General features: G+C 40.6%; 1 protein-coding gene across 1 annotated transcript in view; it reads right to left on the reverse strand.

Annotated features, from left to right (window-relative positions):
- DCC (DCC netrin 1 receptor) overlaps positions 1 to 17,101 on the reverse strand; it is a 428,960-nt gene that overhangs the window by 367,615 nt on the left and 44,244 nt on the right. Inside the window, exon 3 of the mRNA XM_034072648.1 lies at positions 10,800 to 11,120. Coding sequence (XP_033928539.1) covers positions 10,800 to 11,120 — 321 coding nt within the window. The remainder of the gene's footprint in view (positions 1 to 10,799; positions 11,121 to 17,101) is intronic.

The raw sequence follows: 17,101 nt of genomic DNA on the forward strand, positions 1-17,101 counted from the left end.
GGAAGGAGAGAACCGTGAAAGCTTTTTTCCTCCATAAAAGTACTGCATTAGTCATCGCCTATTCTGTAACAGTAGATCAGGAACACGAACAATTTGAAAGGTTCTTTTATAATCAGGAAGAAAATCAAAAAAAGTTTATATACCAAAAGATCTTGCAAGTCAAGCACTTGTTTTCAGGCTTAGAACATTAGACCACAGCAGCACCTTTGTCCTGTGCAACAGGGACAAAATGATGACACCACGAAAACTGAAGTTTAATCTCCAGAAAAAAAACCACTCCAACAGATCCTGTAGGACACAGCTCCAAGGTATTCTTATCACTCAGAGCTTGTAAAGCCAGAGCAGACAGATCATTAGCAAACACAGTGTGGGAACAGTCCTCTCTTGGAAGGTAAACTGACCAGATATCTACAGGCTAGTGGACATCTCCAGCACCTGTGATCTATTACACCCCATTATTTTAATTCACTGAGACTTCACGCCCTCGGCAACCAAGGCTGCTCCTTTTTCAATCCAATCTCCTCAAGTTCAGCCTAAGTAAATCTCTGCCAGGCACTGAAAATGAAAGCAAAACCTTTTTCCTAAATTAAATTTGCTAATTGAAGTCATGTTTCTATGCAGCACAAGGGTCGGAAGAGGTGGAATTGCGGTGGCATACGCTCCCTCTGAGCATTTCTCAATGCCCCTATAGTAGAAGCCTACAGAATGGTGCACAAAAAATAATGTTTCTATTGTCACCTTGCCCCCAAAGTAAAGGTATGTTGTAGAGTGATGCAGTTCTCAAACACCTTTTTTTAAGTCTGAAATATTGCTCTCTTACAGGTTGATAAACTTATGAAATTGAAAGCTATGAAACAATCAGTGTGCTGACACAAATTTCATAATTTCTGATTTTCAGACTTTAATTTTAATGAGATAAATAATTTCCATTAAAAAAATAGCCAAGATAAAAAGGACTTTTGTATTTAGGTGTCATAAGTACCACCAATCCTGCCACTAATTATGAAAACATAGGATGGCAGAGAAGCAGGCAATCCCCTCAAACAACAAACAGGAGTATTGAACAATGGCCTCAGACTTGGAAGAAGCCACTTAGAAGATAGAATTAAAAAAACCAAAACAAAACAACTTGTTTCTGTCCAAAGGTATCTCCTGCTTCAATTGTAGAATTTGAGAAACAGATGGATGGCAGGCAAGAGAACAAGGCAAAGCAATGAGACAATACAATGCAACAGAAGGAATACCACTTCAGAGCTGTGGCTTCAGCATTGTCTCAGAACTCATACATCAGCAAAGCAGGGTGTGAAAGGAGGACCTCAGCATATGGGTTCACTAACTATGTGCAGTTACAATTTAAACTGGCAGAAGCAACAGCACTGTAATTGTCCAGCCATCTCGTTTGGGACACCTTCCCAGCAGAGCTCTAATCCAACAGCACAGCTCACATCAAGAGGAACTGCCCAAGCCAAGGAGATAACACTAAGTGACTGGAGAGACAAAACAAGATGAAATGTGATGCCCTGGTACAATAAAAGGCATTTCGGACATGAAATCAAAAGCCCTGGTGCACGCATACCCTTTGCTCTGCTAAACATGGAAAATAAGCATGTGAAAGAGTAAATTTCTACTCGGCCCTCAGAGGGGAGGAGAGGGAAACATGGAGTGGAGCCTTCATAGTTCTGAATCCAGATGCGGTTTTGTTGGAGTGACAGAATTGGAGCCATGCCTCTGCCCATTGCTTGGAGGATCCTAGAGGACTTACAGCATTAATGCAGATGAACAGATAGCTTTTTATTTTTGTATTAAACATAGAGTTAATTATTCTTCCTCCTGGCAGAAAGCGTACCCACAAGCAATGTGGATAGACACATATCAAGAAATGTGCAACTGGAGCAGTTCTCAGGAGTCTGCTCCTCCCAAGTCACTCCCTACATTAACTTTAAAGTCAACTACAGATGTAAAATTAAAAGTTGATGAGTGTGTCTTATTAGTGTCTTGGTTTTCAGGCACTTGAATGTGAGGTGGAATACTAGCAAAGATTATCTTCAGACATGACCTACTACTTTGCTATTTTAAAACCAATGGAACATTATGGTACAGAGTTGGAGCAGGAAAATGAGTGTAAGCCAGAACTATGAATCAACTGGACACCACAGGGGCTGTCACAGACATGCTTCCTTTTGCTCTCATGTCCATGGGACCCTCAAGTCTCTGGATTCTTAGGCACAACTGATCAGTTGTACTGTATCTAGATTATACTATACCTAAATCATAACCAATATAGTGCTCGCCTTTTCTACTTCTTGCCCTTTTGGACCACTTTCTACCTGATTCTTTACCCAAAAGGCTTTGATGACTGGTTCCAAAGACCCAAAACTCCTTTATCCCTTTTACCTGTTCAGAGTGAAGAATTTGGTATTTTCAGTGATGGGGCAGAAGCTGGCTGCTGTGCTTGTCTGGGCACTAGAAGTCACTAGATAGGTATGATAAAAAGCTAATAATTCTCTTCAAAACCACTCAGTGCTTAGCAGAAACTGTGATTACATGGACCTGTTAGAACGAGTCTGTGAAGATGCTGCGAGGGCTGGAGCAGCTCTGCTCTGGAGCCAGGCTGAGAGAGCTGGGCTGGGGCAGCCTGGACAAGAGAAGGCTCCTGAAGGGGACACCTGAGAGCAGCTCCAGTGCCTAAAGGGGCTGCAGGAAAGCTGGAGAGGGGCTTGGGACAAGGGCCTGCAGGGACAGGACAAGGGGAATGGCTTGAACCTGCCAGAACAGGGGAGATTGAGCTGAGCTCTTAGGCAGAAGCTCTTTGCTGTGAGGGTGCTGAGGCGCTGGCACAGGGTGCCCAGAGAAGCTGTGGCTGCCCCATCTCAGGCAGTGTTTCAAGGCCAAAGCATTTTAGGTTTCTATGGCTACAAAGAATAGCCAGTCACTAAAAGCAGCTGGTTACTTGCAAATTTTCACTGGACTGTATATTCAAGATATAGGTGTTCTGCTCTTCAGTAAGTATTGAAGTATCCTGCCTTATTCCAGATGCTAAGGTTACTCCCAAGTAAATAAAGCCATCATGTTGTGTCAGGCAATGAGAAATCCTATCACAGTTTAGCATGGGAAAGTAGAGAGACCTACAAATATAGAAGAAGGAAACAGAGGAGCCACTTCAGTTTCATCAGACTAAATCTGGGACAAATGCATAGAAGAATTAAGGCTATAACTCACATCTTACTAAACAGAAACCTTTCCCATAGCTTTTCACCTTGTGCAAATAATAACCATGATCAATGTTGAAAATGGCCATTTAAAGAAAAAAATAGAAAACAGTGATTGCATCGAAAGGACAACTAGCTTACTAGATAAGCTGGCATTTTGTTTGGAGCTTTTTGATTACTTGTCCCCCTGCACCTTCATTTATATCAAAGAAAGCAGTGCATCTTATAGTAAACCATGACAAGACAGTGGAAAAATACAGGGACCAAAATAGAGAGTGGCATGTAAAGAGTCAAATATTTACCTGATTTCCTGGTATTTCCTTTCACATTTCAGATCTGCTTTTAAATACAAGCATGCTAATGAGCTTTAATGGCATGACAGAGTACACATTTGTGAACTCATTTGCAGGTGGATCTTGCAAATACAACAAAGGAACATTAAGCAGCAATAGCATGGAGTGAGCACTCAGGAATCTTCCATTCCATTAACTAAAAAAAATTATAAAGCACTACAGGTCATCAAGTGATGTAAAAAGTGGTCCCATGGGCATATATTTTTACAGCAAGGAGCAAAAAAGAAAAAAAAAAGAACATATAAATCAACTCACTAGTCATTAAACAGCGGACTTACCCAAGTCCCCATTGATTCCCAAGCAAATCTCTATGCACCAGTACACACTGTGTACTGGAGTACATACTAATGTACATGAATATTGTATGTATTCATGTAAAATATGAGTAAAAAAAAGAGAAAAACCTCTTGGCAGAAAGTTCATAAACATCCATCTACCTTTCTGAATTCACTGCCAAGAGGTGATACTTGTAATCTAAGCTTTCTAGCTACACAGCTGTAATGTCTGTTCTACAGCTATTGACTTGTGCTTTTTTATTATTATTTTATTTTTCCATTTATCAAGAAAATCAATTTTTGGAGCTCCAAAATGAGTTTGTGAGGGAAGTAAAGTTTGTTTTAGTTTTGTTCACTACTTTTATTATGGTTTATGAATCCACATTAAATAGCTTAAAGTCTCCTGCGGTTAGGAATAAAAAAGGTAGGAATAGCAAAAAAAAATTATTAAGTCAGTATTGTCTAATTTTAGTTGGTTTAGATGAAGTTATACCTCTCAAATTATTAATTTATGAAACCAATTTTCTTCCTTTATTAAAAAAGTGGCTATGACACATCCAGGGAATGAGAAATTTGCAACACTTTAGACCACCATTGAGGTTTAAGCCCAGTTGGTAACTGAACCACACAGCCACTCACCCACTCGGTTCCCCACTCTGCATGGGATGGGGTGAAGAATGGTAAGAATGTAAACCCGTGAGATGAGAAAAGAACAGTCCAGTAACTAAAGTATAATACAAAACTACTATTACCACTAATAGTGATAAGGGAAGTGACAAGGAGAGAACATAAAAATAAAAGGGGAGAGGAAAAAAGACAACACATAAACATAAGTGATGCACAATACAGTTGCTTGGCACCCATCAAATGATACCCAGCCTGACCTGAGCAGTGATCTGGGCCTTACGGGGGACTTCACCCAGTTTCTATACTGGGCATGATGTGCTGTGGGATGGAATACCTCTTTGGCTACTTTGGGTCAGGTGTCCCATCTCTGCTTCCTCCCTGCTTCTCATACCCCTCCTCCCTGGCAGAACATAAGAGACTGAAAAATCCTTGATCAGGGTAAGCACTACTGAACAACAACTAAAGCATCAATGTGTTACCAGCATTGTTCTGAGACTAAAGCCAAAACAAAGCACTGAACCACCTACTAAGAAGGAGAAAAAAAACCCAAAGAACAACTTACAGCTGAAGCCAGGACAATCACATTTTGTTTACTCTATCCAATACAGTATTTTGTAAATTTTGTTATAGCAGATTTTCCATGTTTATCCCATAGTTTCTCAAAAGCAATACCTTCCGGTGTCATTCTCAATGATTGATTTTCAATCTTAGTTCATTAAAATCCAAAAATACTGGTAGGCAATATGTATTTCATAATGTATTCACTTTTCTTTGTGCACATATATAGATCTTTCAGAATGACCAGTGGATTTATAATACCCTGAAAATAATTCAGTGTTACAACTTCATCGTTTTCCTAAGTGAGGAGTTGAATTTCTTCACACCTGAAGGATCTTAACCTTATGTTCAACAGCTGCTCCAGGAACTAGACTTGTGTTACTCGAATTTTGGGTCCAGTATTGTTTAACTTGTTAATCGATTACTTGGATGAAAGGATAGAGAGTCTCATCCACATGAAGATATGGAGCTGGGAAGAGTGGCTCACACTTCAGGGTTCTGTGCTGTCCTTCAGAGGGATTCAGACACTCTGGAGAGATGGGCAGAGAGGACGCTTTTGAAATGGAAGTTTTGAAAGCCCTGTGAGGACAGGGTCCTGTGTCTGGGGAGGAATAGCCCCATACACTGGTACAGGATGGGATCTGACCTGCTGTGAAGCAGCTCTACAGAGAGGAGCCTGGGAGTCCTTGGTAGACAACAAGTTACCCAAGAGCCAGCAATGGGACTTCGCAGCCAAGATCAATGGTGTCCAGGGATGCCATTAGGAAGAGCTTTGCATACAGATTGAGGGAGGAGATCATCCCTTTCTGCTCAGCCCTGATGAGGTCTCACATACAATACTGTATCCAGTTCTGGGCTCTCCAGTATGAGACAGACAAGTCCAGTGTAGGGGTATGAGAATGATGAGGGGTCTAGAGCATCTCTCATGCAAGAAAAGGCTGAAGGAGCTGGGCTTTCTCAGCCTGGAGAATAGAAGATTCCAGGAGGTTCTGATAAATGTATACAAGTGTCTGAAGGGAGGGTGTCAGGATGATGGAACCAGACTCTTCTCCATGATGCCAAGAAATAGGATGAGAAGCAACAGGCATAAACTAAACCACAGGAAGTTCCACCTGAACATGAGTAAGAACTTCTTTACTCCGAGTGTGACTGAGCATTGGAACAGGTTGCCCAGAGAGGTCATAGTCTCCATCCTTGAGATATTCAAGACCTGTCTGGCCACAGTCCTCAGCAATGTGCTCTAGGTGACCCTGCTTGAGCAAAGAGGTTCAACTAGATGACCTCCAGTGTCCTTTCCAGCCTCAACCATTCTGTGAAGTGTGGCAGTGCTGTTACAAAAACCGCAGCACAACACAAAGTGCAGTTGCAATAAGTACAAGGCTGTAATCTTTAAGTCCAGTTACCTTGTGTCTTTGGAATCTCCTGGTGTTCTATCTAGGCAAGTACAAAACAAAATCTGATTCTAATAATTGGACAGTTATAAACCAGTTCACGGTTCATTTTACTTGGGATTTTTTAAATTATTCCTCTAATACTAATGAAGCAACCCGATAAAAAAACATGGCACAAATGGCACTCACATTCAAAGCTGAGGAATACACTGATGGTGTCAAACACTATCTAAAACCATTTTAAAATCCTTGAAAGCTCTTGAAGAAATAAGTTATTGCTTGACTAGCGGGTTTTTGGGAGCATTTGGACCAACTTTTAGCTGAAGGGAAATATGACAATTGGGTTTTGTTTATTCTCTGATACTTGCTCAACTCATGCAATAGGCAAGGCTGCAACAACAATTTGAGAAATCCCCTCTTTCTTGCCTGGATATTAACCTTCAGAACAACAGGAAAGCTCTTTCCACAATAAAGAGAAGGCTAGTGAGACTGTATGTAAGCTACCATCTAGTGACACATGCCATAACACTGCATTAAAACTTTTTCATAAGATTAAGTCTTTCAGGAACTCAAAGGGCTCCTCAAAGCTGGCCAGCTGCACTTTTCCACTGACCTCATCAGATAGAAGATATTTTCAACTACTCTGACAAAGCATGTCCTAACTATTCTTCTAGGTAGTTGGTTGTTGTGTTTTGTTTTTATTTCCTTCTCTATCCTCCAAAATAACCTCTGACTTCAGCCAGGACTGCAGAGAATGAATGCTGTTAAGTACAAGGTAAGGAAGACAAATTGAAAAGAAAAGCTAATTAAAAGGCATCTAAATGTCCAAATGCTTCATTCACAACAAGATTTTATTGACACAACAAGATATTACTGACACATAGCCCACGTTGGTGACTGGTAGAGAATTCGGGTAAACTGCAAGTGTTCAAAGACAGGTTGAATAGGGCTTGGAGCAACCTGGTGTAGAAGAGGGTGTCCCTGCCTGTGGCAGGGATTGGAAATGGATGAGTTTTAAGGTCCCTTCCAACCCAAACTATTCTATGATTCTGTGATACTCACTGTTCTACAGTCTCTAGGCATCTGCTACTGGTGATTACCAAAGCCGGAACACTGGTCTGAATGGATATATAGCTGTGATGTAGATTATCTGTTGTTTGGTTTGTTTTTTACAGGGCCATTATAAACGATTTCCAGTATAATTTTCTAATTAAAAATCATTACAACCACGCACAAAAGAATTCCTATCTCATCACACTGGTCTCCAAGGGACTGGATGATGAAGTTCAGGACTTTCCCTATAAAGGAACCTTTGATTCCACTTTTTATCTTCTTTTGAATGACTAACATTTCAGAACAACAGTAAAGCTAGAAACTTTTTAAAAGACTGATGCTACAGAAGTCTATAAATAGAGACATAGAACAGGGCAGTATGGTTTCTATCTGAAATCCCACCAATTACTAGAAATACCGATAATCAGTAGTCTGTTAAATTGGGAGTTTTAATAAGATGCTGGAAAAGGAAGCAGCTCCTGGTTTCTCTCCAGTGCTTTCATTTCCATTTCAGCCTGGAATACTTTTACAGCTGGAGCATGTCAGGGCTGTAAGGACCGTCAAGACACTCTTAGAAACACTGTATTTTTCCCATACATGGCAGGCTTCACGCATAAAATTCTTGGCTGATTAAAACCAGTTTTCATTTGCTAAATTTTATTTATTGAAGACACTTTAAGACATGAAAGTATAAGGGGAAGGGTTTTTAAAGCACAATATACTTTCAGTAACCCTGAGTAGCCTGTTCCATGCCGAGCTGTTACCTTTTAGCAGTGACTGCTTTATTGACTGTTAATGCTTTAAATAGCATGGGGAAACACATTGAGTCTTTGCTGCAAGAAAGAAAGTTGTATGTCCCTTATACATACCACTGGTTTGGTAATTTCAGCCTGCAAAGACATAAATGGTGATGAATTGTATGTTGCCAAACATCACAGTAAGTACTTAAAATGCTATGAACAGGCCTACAGTTTCAAAGTGACACTAACAAAGGTTAAATTGTAATTAGGTGACAGAATGTTTTCCTACAACCTGCCTGAAATATTAAAGATCGCAATCCTTCCTTTAAAATCTTGAAAGACTGAAATCTTGCACAATGGGAGACTAAGGGAAAAGAGGATCTGTACTGTTGACATGAACACAATCTTCCACTCCTGAGGACAGTGCTATCACACATGCCATCATCAACTTCTTTGGATGAGAACATCGGGCTGTCCAGAAAGTCTGTTCAGCAGCAGTATCTTGTACATCATACAATAGATCAGTATCTTGTATATCATACAATAGATCAGCAAGATTCAGTTTTCAAAGGTTAGAATATTGAACACAGCTCTCCTACCCCAACAATCATCTGTGTAGTAAGAGGACATTTATGTGCTCTGCCAAGCAATGATTTAACACAACATACAGGAGCACGAGACCTTCATTTCTCCTCTCGCCCTCTCTTCCTTACTCTGTCATGTTTCCATCTGCCAGTGCCCCGAGTCAATGACATTCTGCCAACACTGCACACTGACTCCTTCAAAAAATACTCCTCAACCCAACACAGAAATTCTGCACACTCAGGAATACATGCCCTTCAGAGAGCAAAATACAATTTCTGCTTGAAGAAGTTGTTGCAGATTTTAAATGCTATACACCCTATGTTTCACCTTACAATATGTACCATTTTCACACGATCAGAAAAGAAATAAAAACCAGAATCATCAAGGCCCCTACAGAGATAATCCAAGCCCAGTGCCCTGCAGAAAGCAGGGGCAGCTTCCAGCAGCTTATGGGTCATGTGTATCTCCAAGGTAGAGCCTCCATAGTCTGCACGGTCAACTGTTGTACTAAAAATACTTCTGCTTAAACAAATATCCAGTATTTAATTTTGGGCACACTGCATCTTGCCCTGTTCACTGTCTTTCCAACAATGAAAACTTGATCAGTTGTCCCAGTGTCAGCTACCGCAAACCCAAACTTCCCACCACCACTGCAGTGATAGGAGATCAGGACCTGACACAAAAAGCACAGTTTCTCCTATGAAAATCTCAACATTACAGAGCTGGATGCGGCACAGGGAACACTTACATATATGCATTCACTTAAAAAAAAAGAGTAATTCGAGTGATTTTATTAGTTAGCCATTGCCAGTAACCAAGATCAAGGCCAAATAACAACAAGAACTGGCAAAAAGGTCTACATCACAAAACAAGGCTCTGCAGGCTGTCTCCGAAAGAGACTTGGTAACCAAATGACCAATTTCTTTGCATCTGTGGGGTTCTCCATCACTTTGGGTAGGAGTCATAGCACAGGGGCACATAAACTGCTGATGATGTTAGGTTAAGGGACCAGAGATTCATACAGAAAAGTGGTGAGGCGGAGATAGATTAGGGAAGAACTGACTCTCATATCACCTGTTTTAATCTGGTACCATAAGACTGAAAAAGGCATCAAGTTCATGAGGGACTGGCCAGACCAGCTGAGAAAAGCTGCCTGGACTCCCTCCCAGTGCAACTGGTAAGAGTTCAGGAGCACACAGGATGACTAAATGCACCTGACTGAACTAGACTGAACCTCAGTTTTATCTCACATCCTTGTGTTTTTCAAAGTGTTACATGGCAGCAAGACTAAGTAGTGCTTAGACTGGATGTCTGGAGAAAAGTACTTCTCTTTTGATTTGACAGATTTTCGAAATTTTTTCCCCAATAATTAGATAATTGAAGACTCACTGCATCCTTCTACAGACTGATGAAGAGGCAAAAGACTCCTTCAAAACTTCAGACAAATATCCTTCACGAAGATATCTGTAAAGTCAATGAGAAGATGCAAGTATTCTCAAATGCCTGGTAAGGAACTTTTGCTCCTTTTGCAATATACCTACACAAGCACTTCGGGAGAAATACAAAGAGGCTGCCAGTTCCAATAAGCTGTGCCATGAGTTCTTGTCTACAAAAAAGTTCTTAAACAATAAAAATTTGTACATTTAGTGCCCTACAGATGTTTAGGAGGGGGAAAGAGGGAAGGAGGGTTGTAATCTTCAATTCATCAGAAAAGCAGTTAATTCCAAACTTCAGAGGTTTTACCTGTTTTGAAGACAATAAATATGCAGTAGATAAAGCAACAAAGAGGTGATTAGACATATTTAAACAAGAATAATACCTTGTCAGAAATAAATTACTGTCACAGAATTGTCATATCTAACTTTACTTCTTTTGAAGAAGGGGAAAAAAGAAAACCCAAAGCACTTGAAATGCTTTTATGTGCAGTTTTTGCTCCTATTTTTTAAGAAAGCATGGTCTTACAAAGAGTATTTCCAGCCATCCAAAAGGTAGGAATGTTTCTCCCTACCTGCTACCATGACCTTAGCTGTCCGACTGATGATAGCTCCAATGCCTTCTAGAGATGCTTCACACTGGTAGAGACCTTCGTCTGGCTTGTGGTGTCTGGAGTGGACTATGTTTTGTATCAGAAGTGATCCATTTGCCAGCTGCTGTCTCCTTTCATCTACTGCCAGGTTTAAGAAGACAGAATCTTTCTTCCATTTAATAACTGGGGCTCCTTGATCTGATTCTGCAACACAGTTCAGAAGCACGTTGCTTCCACGCATGGTGACAACATCTGAAGGCTCAGTCAAGAATTTCAGTGCTGTAAAAGCCTTAAACTGTGAACCTGAAACAGCAAAGCCATAAGAGACAACGAGTAAATATTGGTTTTACATTTCTATGGAGGAAGGAACATATTGTGTTAGATACAGAAACTCAGTATGAGGAGCTACAATAAAACCCCCATAGGCATCACAGACACAGCTGGCAAACATGAAAAATCAGGCTGTGTTTCTTTGCAAATTATTAACAATGCAAAAAAATCCCAAACACAAATCATATATTTGCTCCATCAAAACATATTTGTAGATAAATTGGTGTTTTATATATAAAAGAGAGACAAAGCAAAGCTAAAAATCTATACAACTATATGAGATGGAGATTGGCATAAAATCACCATACATCTTGAAGTTTACTTGGAGAATTGAATTCCTTACAAAGGACCTTCTCTGGCCTAATGCCCTAGGTTGCATTTCAGCATGACAAGCACAAAAATAGTGTTGGGCCTCACATGCTTTCCTCCCATTTATTTGCTAATAGTAAACACAGCAAGACTGTAGTCTCAACATCTATCCGACACAGTGCCCAAACCCTGGGCCTCATGGATTGTCTTTCACCTCACCAGAACAATATTCTCCTCACTAGAACATTCCCCTCACTATAACTAGTCCGACCACTGATTTCCAGTGAGACAAGACAGACTATGCAAGCATGTCGTTTGTACAGAGGAAAGGCAGGGGAGCTGCTGAGAGTGCCAATACTCAAGCGGCAACCATCCCTATCACAGCACTGAAACCTGAGGTTTTTACCTTCTGCAAGGATGCAGGAGCTTTGGACAAGGGCCTGTAGGGACAGGCCAAGGGGAATGGCTTGAACCTGACAGAACAGGGGAGACTGAGCTGAGCTCTTAGGCAGAAGCTGTTCCCTGTGAGGGTGCTGAGGCGCTGGCACAGGGTGCCCAGAGAAGCTGTGGCTGCCCCATCCCTGTCAGTGTTCAGGGCCAGGTTGGACACAGGGGCTTGGAGCAGCTGCTCCAGTGGAAGGGGTCCCTGCATGTGGCAGGGGTTGGAGCTGGATGAGCTTTAAGGTCCCTTCCAACACAAACCAGTCTGGGATTCTACAGTAAATCATAGAATCATAGAATAGTTAGGGTTGGAAAGGACCTTAAGATCTTCTAGTTTCAACCCCCCTGCCATGGGCAGGGACAACTCACACTAAACAATGTCACTCAAGGTTCTGTCCAACTTGGCCTTGAACACCAACAGGGATAGGACAAGGGGTAACGGGTTGAAACTTAAACAGGGGAGGTTTAGACTGGATATAAGGAAGAAATTCTTTACTGTTAGGGTGCTGAGGCACTGGAATGGGTTGCCCAGGGAGGTAGTGAATGCTCCATCCCTGGCAGTGTTCAAGGCCAGTTTGGATGAAGCCTTGGGTGATATGGTTTAGTGTGAGGTGTCCCTGCCCATAGCTGGGGGGTTGGAACCGGATGGTCTTAAGGTGCTTTTCAACCCTAACTATTCTATGATTCTATGATTCACAGCCTCCCTGGGCAACCCATGCTAGTGCCTTACCACCCTAATGGTAAAAAATTTCTTCCTTATATCCAATCTAAAGTTCCCCTGTTTAAGTTTTAAATCAGCCTGTAAAGGCAGAGGGAGATGGTCTCAGACCACAGCTACAATATAAAGTCTGCTACGGAAATAAAAAAGAATTGTTAAACTACTAGAGAACATGTGGATGCAGCTACACAAAAAAAGCAAAAAGAAACACGAAGTGGTCCTTTATCTCTACAGCATCAAGCATTTTTTAATAATTGACCAACAGGCAAAGCACATACAACACTTATTTTTAGATCACACAGTTTTCTCAAGTCGGAGTGGCTATGCTTGAGTGAGAAAGTTTCCACTGTAACATAGTAAAATCAATGGTTTTGACATCCTGCTTGCTTATCCCACCCAGTCCAGGGGCAGCACATCTAAGGGTTTCCTGGTTTAGGTGTCAAGCTCTGGTTCCCAGACAGACAGGCTGCTCCCCAGCTTCCACCAAACACACAAAGTGGTGCCAGCAGTAACACCACTGTTTTGTGCTTCCATGCACGGGGAATGGAGTTATCAGAAAGCTGCATGTGAATGCAAAAAAGGCTTTTATTGCCTTTCCTAGGATTTTAATGAATCCTTTTACCTCATTAGAGCAAATGAAAACAAAAACTTGCACAATAAAAGGATGCAAAAAACCTTTTAGTCCTAAGAAAACAATTAATTAATTCAATTTTATACCTCAAACCAAAGATTTCTATGAATATATGTAACAGCGCATAAACAGCAACTTGGCATTTTCTTTACAGAAATTCATTTTATTGTCAAGTGCTTAGTTCCACCTATACACTAATTGGTGTATCTGGGTACCAGATTTTCCTTCAAAGCAAATACAGAAAAAAGTGTGGCTTCAAAAAATTAATAACAGTTAGCAAATGAGAAACAAGAGTTGGAAGACTCAATTTGAAGAGTACTTCAGACACCACCATTAGAACTTAGAATAAAAGGTATTGTCTAATAACCTCGAGAAGAGTAGTCAAATTCTGGTTTATTTTTCATATGCCTTGTAATGCTCTGGTTTCAGTTACTTGAAGCATAATGTCAGCATCAGGCCTGAGAGCTCCACATTGGCACTTTTGCCCTAGAACATAGGTAATATTAAGGAGGTATATTTACAATGTGTGAAAGAGTAGTCAGTCTAAAAAGCATGTGTTCCTTTCCCTTCTCCCAAAGGCAGCTGTGTTCTATTTGTAAATCGCAGCTTCTTGTTGGACATTTTATTTATGTCACCACCATTTATAACACATTTTAACACAGCTGTTTATGACAGCATGTTAATGATTTTATGTGGCTATTATCACAAGTAAATAATCCACTTCTACAGGAGAAATGGCTGTATGACAGCTTCCAGTGCAGCAAATGCAGAAGTTACAGAAGATAAACAAAGATTAACTTTCTTTTCATGCAATTACCCTTGCAGTTCAGTTGCAATTTCAGCTATTCACATCTTTTGCAAAAGGCATATTTAACCTAAATTGCTTTACTACAAGGAAGCTAACAGCTTGAATAACCTGGAAAGCATTCTGAATGTGAAGAAAATTCAAATCTTCTTGGAAATACTATTCCTGGAGATAGAAGTAATGGTGACATCTGAAAAATGGAAGAAAAATTACCATGTATTTTCTAAAGAGATTACTTGGTAAGATAAGAATCTAGTGGCTACATTTTTGTAGAATGTAAGTCCTAAAGGAGAAAGGTAGAAGAGTATTTGAAAATTCTATTAGTACCTGTATTATGCATACATATATAAATATGCATTATGTTAAAATATTTGCATATTTGAACTATTAGCTAAGTTTATAAAGCCCAGCTGCAATGTTACACCTAAGAACTTTCCCAGAAACTTGTCATCTTGTTGGACCCTTGATTTCCATAGAATTTTCATCCTAATTTCTACCTCAAGAACCAGATCCTAAACCTGATTCCTCTAGACCAGGTTATAAGGAGCAATAGGATACATCTAATATATAAATCTATTTCAGCACCCAAAAGGAATACAATTTCAAAACATAAACTCAGCCTCTGTTAAGGGAGAGACAAATCCCTGACATGATCAGACCAGTCCACAACACACCTCCATGTCTTCCTCCTAAATGCATATATGCATAAAACTAAGGACTGTCACCTGAAGAAAAAAGATTCACATATCAAATTAAATAAAGCTTTAAATTTTAATTGCAATGAGAAAGCAAACTCTGCTAGCGCAGTTTCCGAAATGCATATTGAGCATGCTCTAACAAGGCTGAAGCAATTTTCAGCTCCTGTAAAGGACAAGTAGCTATAAGACACAGCCCAATTACCAGAAGACCACAATACAATTTTCCTCAGAAAAAAAAAAGGTTATTTACCATTCCCTATTAATTGGTGGTTCTTCCCAGGGGGAACATGATTTCTCTGTGAAGATTTCTATATTCATCGTATATTCACTAAGGACATTGCATACTTACGTGTGTGTATATATATACACACACCCTGAAAAAAAAATGCCTGTGAAATAATTCCTAAGACACTGCAGAAAAGACAAACGAGTTCAGTTTCTCCAGCGACTTTTTTTAATGGTACATATACTTTGAGGCTTAAGACAAGCTTAAAAAAGCATTTTCCTGTATCCCCTTTCTCCTCTATAGTATCTCTCCTGTTTGAAGACATCAGGATTTCAGTTCATGCTCAGTCCTAAGCCAGCCACCAGCTGCTTCCCCAGAGTAATGCAGCTGAAGAAATGGGCAGACCAGCCCCTACAAATGCAGATCCTATAGATCCAATGGATTCCTACTGCCTAAAATCCCCTTGCTCTAAGAAAAAGACTAGCTTATGTAGATCTTTCCTCCTGAGGCACTCACTGCAGGGTGCTTTCTTTTTCCATATTGTCCAAAAGCAGGAAACAGAACACTTCATGCCTTCACCTCTCTCTGGGGGAAGTCATGGAGGAAATTGAGGGGAAGACCTCAAGCTGAAAACCAAGGAACCAGGAGCAGACTTTCAGTCTCCAGTCTAAGTATCAGGCTTGCAAAGCAGATCCCAGCCAGCCATCTCTCGAGCTACCTACTGCACAGCTTTTTAATATCGAAAACCTGAAAATGATGAAAAAGTATTTTAAAATCTCTCCTGGTCCTTGGGCAGCTCCTTTGTCTTCTACATTACAGTAAACATATCCAAAATAGCTGCCATTGTAAGCTACTTCGCCATTATCATAAACAGAGTAGGGTACTCATTTTAAAACAGAGATGCTAAGCCTACAATTTAATCCTTATTGCAGCAGCTCAACTGAAACAGAAAGCAAGGATGGAATAAAACAGGAAGGCAGACAGGGAGGAGAATTAAGAGATGAAGAGCTCTTCTAAAACTTGCTATAGAACATGATCGTGTTTTCTGTTTCCAAGTTTTGCTCTCTGTGGCAGTGGGTCTCTCCCTTTATACTCCATTTTTGGTCATGCCCTTTTCCATATCCACTTACTTCAAATCTCCGAGACATTGAACAGCTGAGAAAAGGCTACGGTCATTAACAATCACCAAGATGTGGTACTTGTACACATTTACACTGAACCCTGGATTGATGTTCCCCAGCGTGGTCTGCAAAAACCAACCTATGCTCATAATGGTTAACACTTTTTTTCTATCCCCTACATCACCACAAGGCATCCTTGCCTTCTGTGGGACTTGTTTGTGGGCTCCTTACCTCTCAGAGGCTTTAAAAGTCAGAACAAGAGAGGGAAGTACAGTTAGAGCTGCCTTGTCTGTTTCAGTGAATTCACCTTTTATATGCATGCTCAGAGCTGTCACTGAAGGTCCAGCGTGCTCATATTTGAACAAAACAGACTTAAGGACATTAAGGGTCCTGCAAATGTGAGGCTGCTGAAACTGATGGGTCCAGGGCAGCTTAGTGCTTTCTCTTTACTCTCACTACAGAGAGCACAGAACAGCTACAAATACAGATTTATGAGATCTATGGCTTCACTACAAACTTGAATAGAAGCATCACAAAGATTAAATACCTCCTACACAAAGCTACAGTGTCAGCTATTCTGAGCACATCTGTGTCAAACAAGCCTGTAGCACTGCTTGGAGATCTGAAGCTCCAAGGTCAAGGAGAGTGCCCTTAGCAATAGCCCACACATCCTTTAACCAAATAAAGGAGAAGAAAACTTGAAGCTGAAAGACCCCATCCTTGGTCCCTTGCTGCTTTAGCAGCCAAGACATTACCCTATGTGATGACCCACTTTGTGATACAGGAGTAAAACTAATGGGCTTCTCACCCTGACAGCTAACATCAGAGGAACTTCAAGGTTATCGTTCTCTAGGCCACAGAAGAAATTAACATTTAAAAGATCATCTCTGACGTGCTTCTTAATCAGTCTCTTGCTTTGAATCCTCCACTTTCAGCTTTGTGAAATGCAATCTTCCAGGGTGGGTTTTCTTTTTTCTTCCCCTTAATGTTCTGCATCAGTTGCTT

Source organism: Melopsittacus undulatus, chromosome Z, assembly GCF_012275295.1.
Source record: "Melopsittacus undulatus isolate bMelUnd1 chromosome Z, bMelUnd1.mat.Z, whole genome shotgun sequence".
Lineage (NCBI taxonomy): Eukaryota > Metazoa > Chordata > Aves > Psittaciformes > Psittaculidae > Melopsittacus > Melopsittacus undulatus.